Here is a 22,243-nt window from a genome sequence, read left to right as displayed (position 1 = left end):
TTAATCCGAGGTACTATTTCTGGGTTAGCGGAGTCTGTAACCCGAAGCATATGTAACCTGAGGTACCATTACACCAGAACTGAGCTGAACTCTTTCCACCCAGAAAGCTATTCCTGGTTGCTCCAAACTCAGAAGCAGCTTGGCCAGTTGGGTGGAACCGCAATGCTAACTTCCTGGGAGCAGTGTCACTGCTGTTCATCGGAGGGAGAGGGGGCAAGGAGGTTTGCACAGTGCAGGTGCACCAGTGGGAACAATTTGTCACTCCTGCTGGTGCACCCACACGCTCCTGATCTCCCTGCTCCCTCAGCCCTTTCCCTCTGGTAAACAACACCACTGCCGGGAAGGGTGTGTTGAGGCTCTGACCTCCTGGGTGTGTGACCTCTGCACAAGCTTTTTCCACTTCATCAGTCATAGGGGGAGGTAGTTGTTCTGCCACGGCTATTGTCAAACAGTCGGGAGTCAGAAATCTTTTGGATCAATTGCAAGTCTCCCAGAGTTATCCCAGTAGATCAACCTTCTGCTCATCTCTGGACTAATATCTAGAGGGGTGGACATCTTGAGTAAGGTGCCTTCTTTCTTCTCTTAGGTAACTTGGCACATACGAAAACTAAGAGTGCGATAAACTACCAGACATGGACGCCACAGAAATCAATCAGCCAAACTAAGGTAAGGAAACCGCATGGGCAGCCGCCTGGACCCATATATTGAAGTCGAGAGGGGCAATGTTGTTGTTGCTACTAAAACAAAAACAAAAAAAGTAAGCAAGTAACCCCTTCCTTGGTTTCTCTCCCTCTCTCTTTATCTCTCCTGTTTTCTTTTCTGTTTAGCTGGATTTCTTTGTGTTGTGCAATTCGTATTCCTTCCGTGAGGTAAAAAACCTACATTTCCCTTCTTTCTGACTATAGTTTTATAACTACTTCAGGGAAAGCTAAATTAATTCTCTGCTGTCACTGTCCTTAGCACTCATCCCTAAGCCTGCTTCCTTGCAAGTACCGTATGTTTCCTGGACTACACTGAAGTCTTAATTCCAAGTAAATGTGTTCCTGATTGGTATGTTTTTTTAAAAAATGAGAGCATACCAAGGTTCTGGCTGTGGGGTTAATCAGGCTCTGTTGAAAACAACCATTGTGACAAGGGTGCAGAATTATTATTTGCAGGATGTTAACAGTCCTAATCTTTTTTAAAAAAGAAAGAGAGAAATCTAGACAAACCATTTTTCCTTCAGATGCCATTTGCAACAGATATCTATCTGTATGTTCAGTTATCAAACTGTGTTCAGTATATGTGTGTGTTTCTGCATGTGTGTACAGTGTGATAAAGTATTGTAATGTTTTTAGTGTAATAACCTCTGACTTTCCTAGTGATTACTCAGTAGCTTAGGATGACTTTTTTTTTATTAATAGTGTTCTTTAAGAGGACACTTTGTTGAACTGGTGCAATAAGCTTCAGACACTGTATAGATAAGAGGTGCTATTTTCTTTCTTGATACATATAGAGTGAGCCGGAGGATTCCACGCATCATCCGAGGGAAACAACCAATATGAAAACGCAGACAGTTGCTTCATATTTCAGAGTAAGCTTTAGCTGTTATTCTTCCTCTTAATATATATGATTTATGCAGCAGCCAGCCTGCTGATTTCTGGGCCCGTCTCTATAGATGCAATAGTTCTATTTCTCCTTAGGGATAAGATAATTCACTTGGAACTTGAAAGCCTTTAGACTGACATTAGAATATCCAAAGCAGGGGTGGGAAACCTGTCCCTTTCCAGATTCTGTTGGACTCTAACTCCCATCAGGCCAAGCCAGCATGACCAGTATGTAGTGGGGGGGGGGTGAATCTGGAGGGCCACAGGTTCTCCTATGAGGAAAAACACTTCAGGGCACCCTGGTTCACTCAAGCCAGTGTGGTGTAGTGGTTAAGAGTGGTAGACTCATAATCTGGTGAACCGGGTTCATGTCCCAGCTCCTCCACATGCAGCAGCTGGGTGACCTTGGGCCAGTCACACGTCTTTGAAGTCCCTCAGCCTCACTCACCTCGCAGAGTGTTTGTTGTTGGGGAGGAAGAGAAAGGAGAATGTTAGCCACTTTGAGACTCCTTCGGGTAGTGATACAGCGGGATATCAAATCCAAACTCTTCTTCTTCTTCAAACTGATACCCTGCCATTTTCCAGATGTTTACATTTCAGGATATCTCTTCCGGCTTTTTGATATATATTTTTTCATCTCCCATGTGACCTTGAGGGGGAGGCTAGGTGCTGGCCAAATGTTTCTCTGGCGCACCCGCAAGTTAGCTTAGCAGGGGGTGTGATGACAGGGTCATCTCACCTGGCTCTTGTTTTCTCAGTATTATTTTTTTTTAGTAGAAGAGTACCCATATTAGCCACAGTTGATCCTCCAAGTCTCATGGTCCCTGGCATTTTCCTGCCCATGCCATTTGCTGATTCCAGCCATGTGAACACAAGGAGCTGCCGTGTGAGTCAGACTATCAGCCCATCTAACCCAGCATTGTCTCCACTGATGGGCAACACTTGCTTCCCCGAGGTTTCAGGCACAGATCTTTCCTGGCCTTGATCCCTGAGCCTTTTTAACTGGAGATGCCCAAGACTGAACCTGGGAACTTCTGCCAGGCCCCTCTGAGCTAAGGTTCCTCTCTCTATTGTAGAGAAGTTGAATGGTTTCCATGTTTGAACTGCTTAATAATAATAATTCATTTATATCCCGCCCTCCCCAGCCGAAGCTGGGCTCAGAGCGGCTAACAACAATAAAAGTAACACAGCATTCAAAAATCAATTCATTCAAAAATCAATTCAGAATCAAATTAATGGCAACCATTGGGCTAGAGTTCTGTGAGGATTACCAAAGGAGGGGGTCAGACTGTGCCTTGGCCAAAGGCCTGGTGGAACAGCTCTGTCTTGCAGGCCCTGCGGAAAGATGTCAAGTCCTGCAGGGCCCTAGTCTCTTGTGACAGAGCGTTCCACCATATCGGGACCACAGCCCAAAAAGCCCTGGCTCTGGTTGAGGCCAGCCTAACCTCCCTGTGGCCTGGGACCTCCAATATGTTTTTGTTTGAAGACCGTAAGGTCCTCCATGGGATATACCAGGAGAGGTGGTCCTTCTAGTCAAGGAGAAAAACACAGGAAGGTTTTTTTAGCTCTTTTTTCCATGGCTACCATGGATTTCAATCCCAGTCAAACTGACAACTTTCCTTTCCTCACATAGAAATGACAAAAACCGTTTAGATCCCAGGAAAGCTGAACCTGTTATGCTTCTATAGCAGCTTAGCCAATTGGGAGACAGAAGCTTCACTGCCCTAAGCAAAATACAATTTAGTTGATATTATTGGTTGAACGGGCCCTATTTTATATGAGAGGCTGAAATCCACAGGGACAGAATGGCAGTCAGAAAGAGTCTGGCTGTAGTTTGTTAGCATGTTTAATGTTCATAACAGCACTTAAATGTGTCACTGCCAAACATTTTAACAGTCACTTTGTCCAAGTTGGCTGGGCTTCATTATTATGTCACTGATAATATTATAATTCTGTGGTACACATCCAAATTGGTACTCTACAGTACATAACCAAAGGAGAACGTAATGCACTTTTTGAATTTACATTTGAATAATGCCCTATTCCATTATTGCTGCTATTTTTCTTTGAGTCAACCTGATGCACAATTAGCTCCTTGGTTTTGCATAAGAATCTGCGTTGGAAACACTCTCCAGAACACCTGTCAGAACATCATTTTATGCCATAACTGCCATTAACAATTTCTTGTCAACAGGCAATTACATCACCCATCTGCTCATAAAGGCTGCAGAATAGACAGCGGGCCACAGACCCCTTTTTCAATGTTTTGTTTTAAGCCACGAGCCACAACAAAATAGGATTAATAATTCTGAGCACTAAAGGTCATACTGAGATTTCTTACATGACTTTGAGCATAGAAGTATGCAACCAAGAAGTAGTGCTTCGAAGTGACAATGCACATTTCAGCCAGAAGATGACACAAGCATCCCTGGGAAATGTAAATTATAAGCTGCAGGCACTGCTTTTCAAGCCTTTATTAAGAAATCTACATAGCAATTTACAACACTAACTTTTACAAATTTCATTGTTGTTTTAGAAACCAGTTCAATACAGTACATAAAGCAACCCCACGATTTACTTACCTGTTGGAAAAGTCAAGACAATGAATGTTCTCAGTTTCTTTGGAACAATCAAAAGCGCATATGCAACCTATTTGAAAAAGTATTATTTAATAAATTTAATAAATGTATATCCCACACCTTCAACCACTAGGGCAGCAAACCTTGCTTTTGGAGTCTAGAATTTGCCATAAAAGTACAGTTTAAGGCAGTAATCAATTGTGAAATTATGTGCCTGCGATAGGATATAGGTGTTTTCAGCATGGGAATGGTGTAACTGTACTAGTTCCCACTATAGGTGAATTCTCTGCACGCGTGTTATACCAGATGCATTACACGGGTACCGCAAATACAGTGTACTGTATAAGAAACCTACAGAAACCGTGGGCAGGCCCATACTCTTCTTAATCTGGTGCAAGGAAAATCCAAAAAGATTTCAAAGAATACATGTTTTGCAAAGCTCTTGAGCACTCACAAGAAAGGCACTGTATGGAAGGGCTTCCAAAGGCTTCTCCCCGTATTTCCTTTTCAGTACTCGCTCATGGATTTGTTATCTAAAATGGTGGTTGGCCAACCTCACTTTGTGCGCTGCATTAAGCCGAACAATGATCGACAGGCAAACAAATATGACAGAGAAAAGGTATTGGTACAGCTGCGCTACACGGGAATTCTGGAAACGGCACGGATCCGGAGACAGGGTTATTCTCACCGTATTCTCTTTGCTAACTTCATAGAGCGGTAAGTCCTTTACAAATGTTGTTTTGGTAAACTGTGTCCAGAAGGGACATTTTAGTACCAAACCAGATTCTGGTTCACTCAGGCTTCTCTAAAGGTAATACAGATGTTTTGTCTGCAGTACAGTGGTACCTCGGGTTAAGTACTTAATTCGTTCCGGAGGTCCATACTTAACCTGAAACTGTTCTTAACCTGAAGCACCACTTTAGCTAATGGGACCTCCTGCTGCCGCCGTGCCACCGGAGCACGATTTCTGTTCTCATCCTGAAGCAAAGTTCTTAACCTGAAGCACTATTTCTGGGTTAGCAGAGTCTGTAACCTGAAGCGTATGTAACCCGAGGTACCACTGTATTTTATCTCCAGCTATCTGTTCACACATGCAAATCATCGCTTGCTGTTAAAGTCAAGCAGCATTGGCAAGCATGCGTGAATCATCCCTTGATGCTGGGAAAGCTTCTGAAAAAGTGGGGGTGAAAAGTCTTGGAGAACAGGCATTGCATTTTGATTCAGGAATGCTGCACAGATTAAACATCCTGTGCTGTAGTTCTGTCTACAAAGAAGCAGCTTTCCGGATACAATAAAATTCAGCTTAAACAATTCATTCACAATAAATTAGGAACAGTGAAAACAATAAATACAACCAACCAACAATACAACCTTAAGGCCTGGGGGCTGGATGCGGCCCAATCACCTTCTCAATCCGGCCCACAGACAGTCCGGGAATCGGTGTGTTTTTACATGGGTAGAATGTGTGTGTCAGGGTTGCTTCCAGATCCTAGCTCACAGAGGATCACGCTAGCCAGCGATCATTAAATAAAAGTCTTTATTGAGTTACAGTTTCCATTCTCAAGCTGCTGCGTGCAACTCTACGTCTTATGCTTAGATCGGCGAAGCTTCGTCTGAATCTCCGCCCCTTGTACACCAACTTAATATCCTAGCCCTGCTCCACCTTTTCCGCCTGACTGTTCTTCTCTGGGTCCCTCTGCCCCCCGGGGTCTCTTCCTTCCGGGATTCTTCTGACGCTGACCCCCCGGACCCTCCTGTCTCCTTGCGCCGGGCTTTAGGACCTGGCTCCCTTTCCGGGCTGCCTACTGCGCCACCTTCCTGTGCATTTGAACTTGGCGCGCGCGCCCAACCTTCCACCTTCCGTCTAACCGTCTCTTCGCTCCCCGATGGAGGTGTGGCCACTCCTGACTCGTGCCCTCCCTCCTGTTGTGAGCTGCCAGCGCTTGATCCCTGGCGCCCTTCCTCTTCCCTGCTCTCTGGCGGTGACGCTGGTCCTGATTTCCAACTGCTCCCCTCTGAGTCCCCTCTGGCTCTATCTTCCTGGGGTGTCCCCCTAGTCTCCCCCCTTGCCCTGGCCACTGGTGCTCCTTTCTGTGAATCTTCTGATTCACTGGAAAGACTCGGAGATCTCGGGTCGTCGTCATCACTCATCTTTTCTTCTGCCTCCTCCCCCTCGCTCTCTGTTTCCTCCCTTGCCCTCGCCTCTGCTCCTGAACCCCTGACAGTGTGCTTTTATTTAAAATGCATCTCTGGGTTATTTGTGGGGCATAGGAATTCGTTCATTCCCCCCCCCCCAAAAAAAAAGTAGTCCGGCCCACCACATGGTCTGAGGGACGGTGGACCGGCCCATGGCTGAAAAAGGTTGCTGACCCCTGAGCTATTCTATTGTTTGTGCGAGTGGTGAAGGTTAGCTCTAAAGAGTCATTTGACTCAGAAGCAATATATATATTCAGAAAGCCCAATTTATATATTCAGAAAAACGCTTGCTCTCAGCCTGCACCGCATCAGAAGGCAGCTGGAGAAATATATGACAGAATGCTCTCCCATTCAGAAAACCTGCTTCCTGTGCAAAACTTGTGTTTGTCAGGAAGAAGACTTGTTGTTTAGCCTTCTCTCTGGTATATTTGATATCTGGTATATACACTTCTTTCGTTTTTATGTTGGAGACTATTCAGACTTGCCATTCGCCACTGACATGTTAACGTGGCACCGTACTGGGGGCTGTACCACATGGTTTTTCTGAATGTGCTGATCAGTTCAGATGTTAACTGTTATGCATGCAAGTTCACAGTTTGTGTGAATGAAATAAAAGTTAGCTGATTGGCGCTGAATGTCTTTTGCAAATGCAATACTAAAGGATTTGGGTTTCTCTCTCTCTGTCTTAGATATTATCTCCTTTGTTACAAATCAAGCGACAAACCCCCTGTAAGCCCTGAAACTTGCGCTGCCATCTTGGAAAAAGCCCAGCTTGATAACTGGATACTTGGGAAAACTAAGGTAGTATCTTTGCTCATTAGATGCAGCCCCCGTTGAAATAAATGGAATAAATGACTATATTGATGGATTTGAAAAGAGTTGCCTCTGCTAATACAAGTTGGAATGAGGCTACATCTTGCTGTGGCCGGGGATCTAAGGGCAACATAGTCCCAAAAGCTACTTTTCCATCTCACAGATCCATCCATGCCATACCCACAAAACTACCCAATGTACCACCTACTGTACATTGGGTACAGTAAGTCTTTCCCTACTGTAATCTTATGGGCTGCAGAGAAGACAGGAAAGATGAAGACAGATCCCTCGTAATTCCGTTTTGGGGCGCTTTTTTAAAAAAAAAGCAGTATATACATTTTATGAAATAAATAAATTCCACTGAGGCCTGTTAAGGTGTGGCATCCAGTCTCTTGCTAAGGATTACAAATTCACTAACACGAGATATATTGCTCTTATCAATCATGTGTGCATTGCACTTCATAAAACATCACCTTACATTCTCATTCTTTTCTTTGGGCAGGTGGGTGAGTAAAAGGTAGATAAACTAAAAGTTGTCCAGTCCAAAGTCACACATCATGTTGGAGCTGAAGCAGTAACTGAGCCCAGTTCCTTTGATCTCAGCTCCACCTGCATAACTGGGTGCAGCTAAATGCCTTCCTAAAGGAGACTGGCCCATATTCTCTGCCTGCTCCACCACTACAGGAGAGGGAAAGTGTGTTGGATAAGTACATTATGTTTTGTTATGATGCGGTATGCAAGTTCACATGCATTTCAGCCAGCTCGAAATTAAAAGTTATTGTGTTTGTCAGTAGTTTCCCTGTTCTTATGAGTCCAGGATTGGCAGAGAGATAGAGAAATATATTCCTCAAGAACAAACAGCCATTATTAAGGCAGATCTACAACTGCTTGTTTTAAACTCTGGAGAGTCCAACACTGGGGGTGCCATTTATGGATGGAAGGAGTCGTCAGCCTTCTATGCAGTTCTTTCTTCTCTTTTTACCTCCTACAGGTATTTCTCAAATACTATCATGTAGAGCAGCTGAACTTAATGCGAAAGGAGACCATTAACAGGATTGTTTTGATTCAAGCATATGTCAGAGGGTGGCTTGGTTCAAAGAGATACAAAAAGATAAAGGAGAAAAGGGAAGAAAGTGCAATTAAAATACAAGCAGGTAATGGTTCAATGTAACAAACATAATTATGTGCAAGTATTTGTTCATATAGATGTGAAATAAGAAATTCGGTGTAAAACAGCAGGTGCTCTTTTTGTTGCGGTTGACTGGTTGTTGGATAATATTTTATCTTGTTTTGTTACCTTTATGCTGTTGTTAGTCACCTTGAGTGGCAAATTTTATATTTTAACATATATAATTTTATATATATATTGCATGGTGATGTCAAGAGTCAAGCTCACAGCACCTTGAACTGGTGGCCTGGGGAATATCTGGTGAAGGTTCAGTTGTAGCTGGGGTGGGGTTAATGGGTACACACACACACACACACACACACCCTAGAGTTGTGTTCCCACTCCGCGTGGACTATTTTCCAGGAAATTGTATTTTTAATGGCATATAATGGCAGGCCCCATTTAAAGAATGACATGTTATTTTAAGAACAGGAACAATCTAAGTGTAAGACCATCTGAAAATTTCATTGAATAAGACAAGGCAAGTACATCGCGTACCTGGACTTAGAAAAAGCTTTTGACAAAGTACTTCACCAAAGACTTCTGAGTAAGCTTAGCAGTCAAGGAATAAGAGGTGATGTCCTCTAGTGGATCAGGAATTAGTTACTGTAAGTTGCAGGAAGCACAGAGTAGAAATAAATGGACAGTTCTTCAAATGGAGTGAAATAGAAAGTGGAGTTTCTCATGGATCAGTATTGGGACCTGTTTTCTACAGGCACCTGGTTCGCTACTGTGAGAACAGGCTGTGGGACTAGATGGGGCTTTGGTCTGATCCAGTAGGTGGTTCTTATGATTTTATTGTGTTAACCACAAGCGGAACTTTTATCACAACATATGGAGAATCTGCCCTTTTGATGGTTAATGCTTTCACGCTTTTAATGTGATGGGTGGAACTTTGATCCATTCACCACACTTAAGATTTGCTCCCTATTAAAACTGAATGGGCTTTTGTGTCAAGAGAATAATACTAATAGTGTGGTCCTGAACTTGGAGCACCCTTCCTCAACCTGGTGCTCTCATCAGCCCCAGCTAGTATGTACAGTGGCCACGGTTGGTGAGAGTTGTTGTCCAACAATTTCTAGAGGGTACCAATTTGGGGGAAGGCTGATTTTGAGTATAGAAAACTGTGTTTATATTGATCCAAATGTGCTTTCTTATCATGATCTTGGAATCTGCGTAACATCTCATCTATATACCTGGTTCCAAATGTATTTCTTCTCTGTTTCTACTCTGAGCATGCATCAGTAGTTCAGTGAAAATAATTGCGTCTGCTTAAAAAAGCTTCCACTATCTCTCTTTAGCTTACCGGGGATATGTTACTCGCAAGCAGTATTCAAATGCAAAGGCAGCATACAAAATCGAAATGTGCATTACCAAGCTACAGGCTGGCAAGTATTTTTTATAATTTGTAAATAATTCTTGTTGGTTTCGAAAAATAAAAATAAAAACAGCTTAGAGTAAACATACATGACAGTTTCTACCGTAGCTGCAGAATGCCTTATACAAAGATCACAGCAAATGATTAAATTATCCAAAAAGAGATGTTACCAGTGTTGTGTGTTTATTATGCATGAATATCTCCCCTCCAAAGCAAGATGTGGGTATTTGGAGGGTCTAAGAGTTGTTTTGAGTGCTCAACATGGTGCCTTCTAGGTGTTTTGGACTACAACTCCCATCATCCCTGGCCTTTGGCCATGCTAGCTTGGGCTGATGGGAGGTGTAGTCCAACAACATCTGGAGAGCAGCAGGTTGGGGGAGGCTGCAGTATATGAATAGCTCAACTGAATAAACAAATTATTGAGTTATGTTCCTCTTGTAATTTACATCAGCTGCAAGAGGATATTTAATCAGGAGGAAAATTAAGGAAGAAAAGGAAGCAAATTCTAAAGCAGCAACGACAATTCAGAGTCATTACAGGGGATACAGGGAGCGAAGGAGCTTCAAAAGGAAAAGGTACTGTTTGCTTTCTCGTTGTGATTGTTCTGTTAAATGCCGTCTCCTTCTGCAATAAAATATAGTCAGAAAGTAGCAATATATCCTAGACCATGATGAACTGCATTCTTCCGTGCAGACAAGGTGAGATATATCTCATTATATTGCGTTTTGTTTTCAGTAGACATATCAAAGAAGGGCATGTGATTTCCATTAAAAACACTGGATGCAAATAAATGATATTTGACTGCTAACATTTTATCCACATCTGATTTGTAAAAGGTCTGGTAGCTCTAAGTCTGAATATTGGATTCCTGGCTCCATTTGCTTTAAAACAAGAAAAGGCCTTGCAGCCAGATATTGAGAGCTCAACACAGGCGGTGGCGGAGGGAAGCATGAACAAGAAAATATTGTTGAATAATCTCCTTACCTAACACTCAAACTAGGGTACAATTAACTGCAACAAATGTTTCTATTCTTTAAAACAGATTCAGGAGCAAAACAGATTCAGGAACAGATTCCCTGATCTCAGGGAGGTCAGTTGCATACATAACATATGCATTAATTTAAAACAATTGACAAAACACAGTAGAACAAAAAAAATAAATCAAAGGCATTAAGCCGCAATAATTTATTTGCCCCCAAATCCTGGAAGTTTTTGCTTGGTGGTGGAAATGCCATCTGTATCTCCAGGGGGAAGGAGTAACCACAGTTTGTGGTAGGGAGGAAGGGGGAATGGTTTCAGTTCACATCAAAAAGGGAACTTACTTAAGTCATGTTTTTTGAACTGATAGGTGGACCAAAACTTAGTTTATCCTTTGAAATTTGTACCTCTCCAAATTTTGAGGTTCAGTTCTCCAGTCAAGTAATGTATACGGAAATGTGTGTACTAGGGCAGGGCTGGGAACCCCTTTGTGAATGATGCCAACTATCTTTTAAACAATCTGAAATGGCTGGTTTTTTTATGAGCGCCACAACCCCAGAGTCGTTCGTGACTGGACCTAACGGTCAGGGGTCCCTTTACCTTTTTACTTTGAGTAGGGGGTATTCTTCATTGTTTCCCCCCCCCAACTCTCTTTCTTCTTGTAAGCAACAAAAAAAAGGACCCCCAACATTTTCTGTATTGCTATATTGTGTTTAACACTCAATTGGAAGCCGCCCAGAGTGGCTGGGGAAACTCAGCCAGATGGGCGGGGTATAAATAATAAATTGTTGTTGTTGTTGTTGTTGTTGTTATATTGTTCTCTTTTTTAAAATTGCACATATCATATTAACCTTTTAATGCATACATATTGTATCAGGGTCACAATATCTCCTAAATATAATATGTTTCTGTCAGGGAGTCACTTCTTAGGAAGGAACAGGCTGAAAGGGCAGCTACCCCAAGTAAAAAGGAAGAAGAAGATGTACAAATTACAGAGATCGAGAGTAACACGACCATTGGACACAACAAGACTCCTCCCCGAAGTGAAGAGGAGGCCGCTGTCATCCTTCAGAGCAGCTACCGTGGTTACAGAGAAAGGAAGAAGGTGAAGGAGCAGGGCTTCAAGAATGTGGCCGGGCAGGAACCATCTCAAGAGGAGAACCTCAAACCAGCACCTGAAGCCGAAGCTGGTATGGACCATTGTAAGAAAATGGGAGATGCAGATGAAATGCAAAGCTCTCCTGTAGAAGTTGAGGTCAACGCAACTGTTGAGCTCAAGCCACCGCCTCACTCAGAAGAGGAGGCGGCTGTTATCCTCCAGAGTAACTACAGAGGTTACAGAGAACGGAAGAAGTTTAAGGATGAGCAGTGTAAGAAACTGGGAAGTATAGATAAGGGGCAGACCTCACCCCCAGAGGTCCACGTCAGTGCAGCTGCTGTGCCCAAGTCACCAGCTCAGACTGAAGAAGATGTACAAATTACAGAGATTGAGAGTAACACAACTGTTGGACACAAGTCTCCTCCCCGAAGTGAAGAGGAGGCTGCTGTCATCCTTCAGAGTAGTTACCGCGGTTACAGAGAACGGAAGATGTTCAAGGAGCAGGGCGGCAAGAACGTGGCAGGGCCAGAACCGCCTTCAGAGCAGAACCTCAAACCAGCGCAAGAAGCAGAAGCTGGTGTCGACCAAAAAGGTGCAGCTTCTGTTGTGACTCAGAGCATCTCTGACTTAGATCTGAAGGCACCAGAGGAGAAGGAAGAAATACTTCCCAGGAAACGGCAATCTTCTGTGAAACAAAAGCTCCCGGAGGAAGGTGAGAAAAAGGCCATTTCCGACGGCTTGCCTAAGAAAGCATCTATCAGAAAGGCAAGTGAATCGAGCCAGCCAACTCTGCATGGAAGAAGGGGCTCAGAGGTGCAAAGGCCCATTGTTCCCCATGGCAGTCACCTGGAAAGAGGTTCTTTGAAACACGGCCAGCCGCCTCCCTTTGAAAATAAAGCAAGTGTAAGGAAAAGCTCTGCGAGAGGCTCTCAGAAACATATTGAAGCCAGCAAGCAAACCTCAGGAGACAAAGAGAAGGCAGCCTTAGTCATTCAGAGTAATTATCGAGGATACCGAAGGCGAGGACAGCTCAGGAAAGAAGGGAAATTGCCGGGTGGGAACCAAGAGAGAGCACACCATGAGGGGAATGGTGGAGGAAGCAGTCAAAATCCCGGTCCCAAGGCAACAATAGCGAGGCAGAGATCCAGCGCTGAGGCTGAGGGATCAAATGATGTTCCGGAAGATGGCCCAGAGAAGGACAAGTCTGATCTGGCGGCATTTTCCAGGCAGGTGAGGAGATTAGAGCTGGGGAACTTTTCCCAATCTGGGGGTTATATTCCATTCTGGGCAGCCTCCTGAGGGCCACATGCCAGTGGCAGGTAGGGCCAGAGGAAAAAGTGGGTAGAGCGATGAATGAGATTTTTACCTTTGTAATGTAGATTTTCTATATCCTCCCACATCCAGAGGTGTATTTAAGGGTTGGTGAAATCAGCTCCTGTTCTGAATTTAAAAAATATGCTTGCTAATAACAATAGTAATGCCTTTGAAAATAGTGTGAGTTCAGCAGTAAGGGTTGTTGAGGTTGTCAAGATACCTATCTACAAAAGCAAAATTCTCTCTCTCTCTCTCTCCATCATTGCTTCTCCTGCTCCCATTGCCCAGCATTGATTTGCATTAAAGCTTGGTGTTTTTATTTCCTAGATATCAAAATTATCGGAAGACTATTTGGTGCTGCAGCAGAAGCTGAACGAAATGATTCTGTCCCATCAGCTGAGGCCTGTGATGCTCTCCAAAGACAAGCAAACTAATGGCCACCTCTCTCCTCGTGTGTGCCAGCCTGGTAAAAAATAAATAAATAAACAATCACTCTCAGCATTGAAAGGCAATATTAATCTGACTCAATGGAATATACTCTGCAACTACAGGGATGGGGAACCTGTAGCCCTACAACTCTCTTCATTCCTGATGCGTCTCCAAGAAATTCTGGAGGGCCACAGGTTCCCTATGCCTGGCTTTAGATTACATGTATGGCTCTCCATGGAAGGTGGCGCTGTGGGTTAAACCACAGAGCCTAGGACTTGCCGATCAGAAGGTCAGTGGTTCAAATCCCCACGACGGGGTGAGCTCCTGTTCCTCAGTCCCTGCTTCTGCCCACCTAGCAGTTCGAAAGTATGTCAAAGTACAAGTAGATAAATAGATACCACTCCGGTCGGAAGGTAAATGGCGTTTCCATGCGCTGCTCTGGTTCACCAGAAGCGGCTTAGTCATGCTGGCCACATGACCCAGAAGCTGTACACCGGCTCCCTTGGCCAATATAGCGAGATGAACGCCCCATCCCCAGAGTTGTCCGCGACTGGACCTAATGGTCAGGGGTCCCTTTACCTTTACCTTTACCTATGGCTCTCCAAGGTGTCAGACATGTGCAATTCACCTGCCCTCTCCTTCTGCACAGCCAGGAGCAGTTTAGTCTGCCTAGTTCAGTTCCATATTCAGACTTTCTTAGCTTAGCATTACATACAACCCAGCTTCATAATTCATGGATGGAAGATGATTTGTTTAGCATCAGACCAAAGTCTGCATTGGTTCGTACATGAGAGTAAGCTCAAATTGTCTGAAAGTGCAGCAGAACTTGACAGAAGTCTTCCTCCTGGCCTCAGTGTGCAGAAGGAAATGAAAAGGAAGTGGGGAGGGTGAGAGTCTCTCCGTTTGCTCAGGCCCAAAGAGGCTCCTCTGTTTCCAGTTATCCTATGGTCCGCCTTACATGTAGACCAAGCTATGGTGAGGAACAAATACGTGTACAGTTTTGCTGCCACTTAGCAATGCCTTTGCATAATGAAAAGATCCAGTGCCGATGGAAATTGAAGTTTGCATTTTGTTTATCTTAATTACTCGTTGTTTCTGAAACCCATGAGAGCGAAAAGTGAATCGAAAGCTTCTCTTCGTTATTTTGGCAGGACCTTTCACCTTCATCATACTCTATTTGCCGATGACTTTAAGCTTTAAGCCGAATTCTAGGATTAAATTTAAAGTGAGGCCTGACAGCATGAGTAATCATTCCCAGCTAATATGGATTAAATGTTCAAAATAATATTTTGGAAAAGTAGCAAATGTCGCTTTTCACAGAACACACATGAGAAAGGGATAAGAGAATGCATAGCTAAAACTGCCTTTCCTCTCCTGTCCGTTCACACATGGCAGAAAAGGAAAGAAGGGACTCAAGGTGTTTAATACCTTGAAAACTTGGTGGTGAGAGTTGTGGTCCAAAACCAGTCTGGGAAAGGCTGAATTAGACAGCAAGTCCTACTGAACTCAGTGAGAATCGCATGCGTAGGATTGAACCATTGAGCAGGTACTAAACCAAATTAAATTGCCTGTCTGCTTTCCAGCCTTAGATTAAAGCTACTTAAAAGTGAATATTTTGGTCCAAGTAGCCTTTGGATAGCAATTTTTGATACCCAGTTCATAATGCATGTTCATGAAATCTAAGTCTATTATAATACCCCCCAAAAATTCTCCTACACACAAAATTTAGCTTTTTTCGTAATATGCATTGAATGTATTATTTACCCATCCCTTACGTCATACTTTCTTTTCTTACCCACAATATAGCAAATGAAAATTGTTCTCCTTATCCTTTCAAAACTGCATATAAATAATAATGGGACAAATGTTTCTGAAATGAGCAGCAATTTGATTGGACTCAGGGACAATATGGCCTTCACTGAATAAATGCTCTTGTGAGCAATTTGCTTTTTAAAAAAAGGTCTAGATGCCCTTTTAAAAATATTGTTTTAAATGAGGCTCTTTTTTTTTGCATTTTTAACCTTCTAAAATGCTACTTTTTCATTTTCTTTATGTACCTGTGGGGTAGTTAGTCATCTTTTCAGCAATAATTTGATTGAGAAGCCTGATATCAAAAGCAATGGTATCTTTTTAAATATATATATATTTTAAAGTTGTCTTCCATTGCTTTTCTTTGCCCAGCAAAGGCATTGTTTAATTGCTTTTTGGAGTGGAATCGGGAGCAATAATAGCACCTTTCAAGCATTCAATTATTGGCAAAAACAGTATAGGAGCCCCAGAGGCACAAAATCATAGGCATTTTGTCTCACGTTCTGTTGCCCTTTGGAAAGGCATTGATGTTCTGAAAGAAGTTTAATTGGCCCATTTTTGGTGTGGTGGGTTAAAACAAATGCATTCAGTGCAGGCCTTTGTGGGGGAAACGGGTAATGAAGTCCTCTGTGAGCACTTCATAGGAACATCCAAAACTGCCTTATACTGGTAGCCAGACCAAAGGACCATCTAGTCTCCCCTGACTTTCAGCAATTCTCTAGGATTTCAGGCAGGGGGAATTCCTAGTCCTTACCTGGAGATGCCAGAGATTGACCCTGGGACCTTCTGCATGCAAAGCAGGTGCTCCAGCACTGAGCTATGGCCTTGAGGGCAAACTTGTCATTATGTTGGGATGGGCTTCAATCGCACCTTGACACATCCAGGTTGTTCATTTGATTTGGAGCCCTTGTGTGTCCTTAAAAGGTCTGGCTTTGGGCGATAAGGACAAGAGTAGGGAAAAGGTGCACTGTAAAGTGTGAGATAAAGCTTGCTTTGATACAGCAGCATCCAGAGGCGCTAGAACTCACTATAAACACCTCCCACCTCCCTTGTTTTCTTATAATGGAAATGGAATCCACCTGAGAGGTGCTGGGACTGAGATAATAATAACACAAGGTGTGACCGGAAAGTTCAGTGAATGGTCACAGAAATCGGACAGCGAGAAATATTCAAACATACATACCTTACAGGCTTTCAAAATAGGCCCCCTCTGATACAATACACCGTTGACAACGTTCGTGGAACTGTTGGAAACTTCTGGAGAAGTCCTCTTTTCGTACTGCTTTCAGTTCCTTCGTCACAGCAGCTCGGACATGTGAAATGTTGGAAAATCAGTGCCATTTCAGTGCAGATTTCAGTTTTGGAAAAAGAAGGAAATCTTGTGGGGCCAGATCGGGAGAATATGGAGGGTGGGACAACTCAGTAACATTAGTAATGATTTCACACGGAATATGCAATTCTTCCGCCACCATTTGGATGGACAAACGGCGATCCCACATCAATAACTCACCAACTCTGTTGACATTTGCCACCATTCTGCTCGTCGATGGTCTGCCAGGCTGAGGGTCATCTTCAATGGTTTGCCACCCTTCACAGAAACACTTAAACCACTCATACGCTGTCTTTTGAGTTACAGCTTCATCTCCGTACACATTTGTGAGCATTTCGTGGTTTCCGATGCCGATTGCATGTTCAAATATTTCTCGCTATCTGATTTCTGTGACCATTCATCGAACTTTCCAGTCACACCTTGTAATAAATTTTATTGTTCATACCCCACCCATCTGGCTAGGTTTCCCCAGCCACTCTGGGTGGCTTCCAGCAGAATATAACAGCATAATAAAACGTCAGAGGTTAAAAACTTCCCGATACAGGGCTGCCTTCAGATGTCTTCTAAAAGTTGTGTAGTTCTTAATTTCCTTGACATCTGATGGGAGGGCACTCCACAGGGCGGGCGCCGCTGCCAAGAAGTTCCAATGAATTATGGCTGGAAAAAAGCCCTGGCGGCCTCTAACCTTCCCATATCCAACTCCGAATGAATTGCCATTGACTAGTCAGGGTTGTCTAATTGCGCTCCAAGCAAATCAGGATGAATGCTCAATAAACAGCTCACCTGGAAGTGACTTGAGCCCATCCTTTAAGGCCTGACAACTGGGGGCAGCCAGAGTTCCATTCTGCCTCCCAGGTAACAGCAGAGACTTGTTGAGGAGCTGGAAAAACAAGACCTAACTAGCTTAGCTACCCAACTACCTGTTTCAGAATTCCTGAAGACACCGGCAGGGCGCCTTCCCATAATCGTCATTTAAATGCACAAATAGGAAATGTTATTGCAGCTAAAAAGTGAGGGTGGGGACAAGGTTGGGAATAAGGGGGAAGCTGGGGTAGGGGAGGGAGACTAACGAAATCCATTGTTCTATTGTAATGATGTGAAAACCCTCATAAACTATTGGATTTTTTTTAAAAAAAATGAAAGCACCTTTATCTTAGATTTCTCTGTCATCAGCCCTGAAAATCTGGCTGTGAAGGTGGCAGAATGCATGCTGGGCTCACAGTTGCTCCCTTTGGTTGTTTGAATAAGTGGAGAGATTGAAGTGGACTGTAGGCATCCAGTGCGTGTCATGAGTGCATCAGCCCCAGCCTCCACCACCACCCCACAAATAAATGCTACATAGCTATGTTCTTAAGCAGTACTGAGTGCCATTAGCTTGGGGTTAGTCCTATACTCAACCCAAAAGTAAGCAGCTGTTCTGGTGTGTTTTCCACATGTCCCTGAACACAACCAGTAAACATGCAGGTAGTGTGGGATGCGGGTGGCGCTGTGGTCTAAACCACTGAGCCTCTTGGGCTTGCCGATCGGAAGGTTGGCGGTTCGAATCCCCGTGACAGAGTGAGCCTCTGTTGCTCTGTCCCAGCTCCTGCCAACCTAGCAGTTCAAAAGCATGCCAGTGCAAGTAGTTAACTAGGAAGGTAAGTGGCATTTCCGTGTGCTCTGGCATTCATCACGGTCTTCCATGTGCCAGTAGCGATTTAGTCATGTTGGCCACATGACACAGAAAGCGGCTTGTGGACAAACGCCAGCTCCCTTGGCCTGAAAGCAAGATGAGCACTGCACCCCATAGTTGCCTTTGACTGGACTTAAACACCCGGGGGTCCTTTACCTTTACCTTTTACAGTAGTTCCAGCACAAGCTGTGTATTCCACCTGATCATCTAGGATGGGGTCAACTGTACAAGTGGAGAAACGATACCAGTCTCCTTTTTTGTTCTGTCTAAACAATATAGTGTGCATTATAACAGTTCCAAAAAGTCACAAATTTGAGCTCTTATTTCATTGCACAGTTGTATTTCCATGTCCCTTCTTTAGTACATTATATATGTACAAAAGAGAGGGCCTTCTTTGTAGTGGCCTCCTGATGGAAGCATGCCTGATGCTGGCATTGTTGTCTTCTCAATGCAAGGTTAAAATAAAACCTTTTTATTTGCCCGCACATATTAGTTTAAGAAAGTTTGAGCATGCTAAATGGATTTATTCCTCTTAACCATATTGTGTTTCTGTAGTTTTAAATTTCTTGGTATACTGCCCTGGAATCAGTGGTGGGCAGTTTATATTTTTAAAAAATAATAGCAATACATTCTTTTTTCATTATTAATGTCCTGTAATATAGAGATTATGATCTATTATGGATTTTAAAAAATATACTGTAATGGGGGGGTGAAGTAATATGTTAGGTGATAACTAGAAACATTGATTATACAATAAATAAAATGGGTATCCTGACCTTTTCTTCATTAATAAAATAAAAATATTTGCCCCCCACAGCAATGATTTTGCTTTTTCAGCTGGTCCATCTATCAGAGACAAAGACCTGCCTCTAAATGGAGTATGAATTAAAACCAACACATCTTCTTTCCTACCCTTTAGAAAGCAAATACTTTCTTCAAGAATATTTCCTGCTGAATAGCATCCTTGTGGAACCCGTTTCTGATAAGGGCATTAATCAGCAAACGGCAACAACTGCTAATCTTTTGTTTTCCTTTAAATCAGTTGGCATTTCAATTTCCATAATTACTGTAATAGTTCAAGTGATAATTGTACATGTTTCCTTCAACTTCACTTGTTCTGTATGGCATCTTACAGCTGTGATATGTGAATCCAAAAATAGTACTTTGTATGCCAAACAGGAATGCTTGTCTGCCTCTAGCTATGAATAGGAGCACATTACTCATCTTTGACAACCCACGATGGCTATTGTGTTAACTTTTGATTTTAGCTATATTTCCTGTAGATTATTTTTGTTGGCCACCCAAGGTGAAAGGGTAGCAGGGAAACAAGCTGATGTGTTATGGCTGAGAATTTAATGTTTTTAAATAGCCACTTTAAGGAAGAGGAGGTTTCGGAGCATTGTTGTCCTGTGCTTGGCTGCACAGGGGCACATTTATCAGCACATTGAATTGGTATGACGAATATTAACATAATATTAACTCTCATAATTTTCCTAGGTCACCATAATCAGTTTAGACCCTGGTGTCTGAAACTTCCATTCATGGTTTGGAACAAAACACAGTTTCCTGTTTCGTTTGAATACAGGGAACCGTGGCTTAAACAAATGTAGTTAACAAGCCAGGATCTCAAACCATTATTTGATATTCCAGTTTGTTAACTGCCTGTGGTTTTCCATAATATATGAAATGGGAAATGGCGGTTTGATTCCAAAGATTAAGAGAACCTTCACATTTTCACCTCCCAGGTACAAAGGAGATGGAAAGGAAAATTTGAGGATGTGGGCCCTGGGGCTCACTACAGCATATTCCCATTGCTGCTAACCATGGTTTGTTGTGATATCTGAATGTGGCCTTAGTCATTACACTGCAACAGCACAAGAGTGTGTGTGTGTGTGTGTGTGTGTGTGTGTGTGTGTGTGTCCCAATGAAAGAGTTTTAAGTGAGATTCTAATCTAGCACTGACTATCTACTTTAAATTAAAGACTCTGGCTCATATTTGCTTTCAGTGTAGTAAAATTAATTAATTGCATTGAAATTTCATTGTCTAAGGTAAATTGACTACACCTTGGTTTAGAAAAGCGCCATTGTTCTTCAAAAGGCAAAATGTTAAGAGATAATTGTCCATTCATTAAATTAGGCACCGTCTGCATTCCAGATAAGAAGCTAGAACAATAAATGTAATCATTACTCAACTACGTTGTAAATTAACATTATTCCTTCTGGTCCTCCAATATATCAGTGACCTTTCCAAGGCTGCATTTATCACACATAACAAAGAAAAAGTTATACAGCTAATTTTGCTGGTGCTTACACTGATGTATTGCTGATCATTTTGATTATAAATGCTTGTGCCACTTTCTTAATTAAAATGGTATTATGGTGGTGGGTGAATAGCATTTTCCTTACCACCAGGGATGAAAGCTTCTGTGAAGCATGAGAGAGCAAATACTTCCTTTTCCTATCCATATAGGTCAAACCAAGGTGAACGCAGCAAAGAGCTTTGGTGCCATTCATATGAGCATGTCGCATTAAGATGGTGTAACTTCAGTTGGGCAAAGGGGACGATTGTCCCAGGCACAATCCAGACTGAAGATTGGGTCCAACACTAGTTATGCTCACAGCAGAGCCGTTGAAATTAATGGACATGACTACCTTAGGTCCATGAATTTCAGTGGGTCTACTTTGAGTAGAACATAGCTGGCTACAACCCAATATTGCAACATTAAAGTAGCGGAGGACCTTTGGGTCTGAAATTTCAGCGGCGCCCTTTGCAATGCTAAATTTTGGCACCACCACAACCACCTCTTGCCTTCCATTCTACATCATAGTTGTGCACCCCCCAAGACTCCACACCCAGTGTGGTCAAACCTGTTGCGCTCCCCTAAATGTGTCTCTGCTTGAAGGTCTTGTAACTGTGTCCTAGTCATTGGAGGTTTCTGTCCCTCTCTTATACATTAATGCTAAAACTCAGGACCATGCCATGAAGCTGAATGGCGGAAAACAAATAAAAGTATTTACTTACACAGTGCACAGTTAAACATTTTCTCCCACAGGGTATAGCGATGGCATACCCCATAGGTGTCCCTGGAAAACCAGGACACCCTGTTTTTTATTGTGAGAGAACGGCAGCCATTACGGTTGCTGTGATCTCGAGCGATTTCCTCCCCGAGAAAAACACTTCTCTTGGAGGGGGGAGCACAACTCCAGTGTCCCAAAATGCACAGATGAGAATGACAAGGTGGGCAAACAGAGAGACACTCACGTCCTGCTTGCACACTTCCCAAAGAGATCTGTTTGGCCACTGTAAGAACAGGACGTGATTCGTTGGGCCTTTGCCCTTAATCCAGCCTGCCTCTTATGTTCCTAGGTGATAAAACTCTGGGCAATACCAGTTCAGTCTGCAGATGTGTGGGGGGGGGGTGTCACATGAATGTGTGATCCTCCATAGAAGAAAAAAATCCGCTCTGCATAAAACAAACTAGACACCAAAGAGCAATCCGTGAGCTGAGCCTTGTCACTGACATGCTGCTTTCCTATGTGTATAGATGTCTTGGAGATTGTTCCGGGATAGATTCCAACACCTGTGGCCTGAAGTGACATGTCCCAGACACAGGCATACCACCTCTAGAAGAATTAGGTTTATGTCTGCAATTATAAATAAATGCTAAACTCTGCAATATTTCCTTTTCAGATCTGAATGTATATTTCCAGGTGTAAATGAAAAGCTAAATAGCAGTCTCTGAGAGGCTTAGCTTGGGCAAGACCAGGCAGAATAGCAGTCTGGGAGGTTACCAGCTATTGAAAACTGCTTGAAGTATATGAGTAGAAAATTGGAGTGTATGGCTGTAGCTGATTGGAAAGGAACAGTGCCCAGGTCTTACTCCTTTGCACT

The 22,243-nt window shown here is 43.1% G+C and overlaps 1 protein-coding gene across 1 annotated transcript in view; it reads left to right on the top strand.

Annotated features, from left to right (window-relative positions):
- The window catches only part of MYO3A (myosin IIIA), a 102,419-nt gene that overhangs the window by 70,833 nt on the left and 9,343 nt on the right, over positions 1-22,243 (top strand). The window contains exons 23-32 of the mRNA XM_083467358.1: positions 587-666; positions 828-869; positions 1,496-1,573; positions 4,677-4,882; positions 7,051-7,162; positions 8,166-8,328; positions 9,644-9,730; positions 10,172-10,295; positions 11,614-13,027; positions 13,439-13,577. Coding sequence (XP_083323484.1) covers positions 587-666; positions 828-869; positions 1,496-1,573; positions 4,677-4,882; positions 7,051-7,162; positions 8,166-8,328; positions 9,644-9,730; positions 10,172-10,295; positions 11,614-13,027; positions 13,439-13,577 — 2,445 coding nt within the window. The remainder of the gene's footprint in view (positions 1-586; positions 667-827; positions 870-1,495; positions 1,574-4,676; positions 4,883-7,050; positions 7,163-8,165; positions 8,329-9,643; positions 9,731-10,171; positions 10,296-11,613; positions 13,028-13,438; positions 13,578-22,243) is intronic.

Source organism: Podarcis liolepis (assembly GCF_965112155.1).
Source record: "Podarcis liolepis genome assembly, chromosome: 12".
NCBI classification, from domain to species: Eukaryota; Metazoa; Chordata; class Lepidosauria; order Squamata; family Lacertidae; genus Podarcis; species Podarcis liolepis.
The sequence above is the reverse complement of the archived record's forward strand: the minus strand, read 5'-3'. Positions and strand labels throughout refer to the sequence as shown.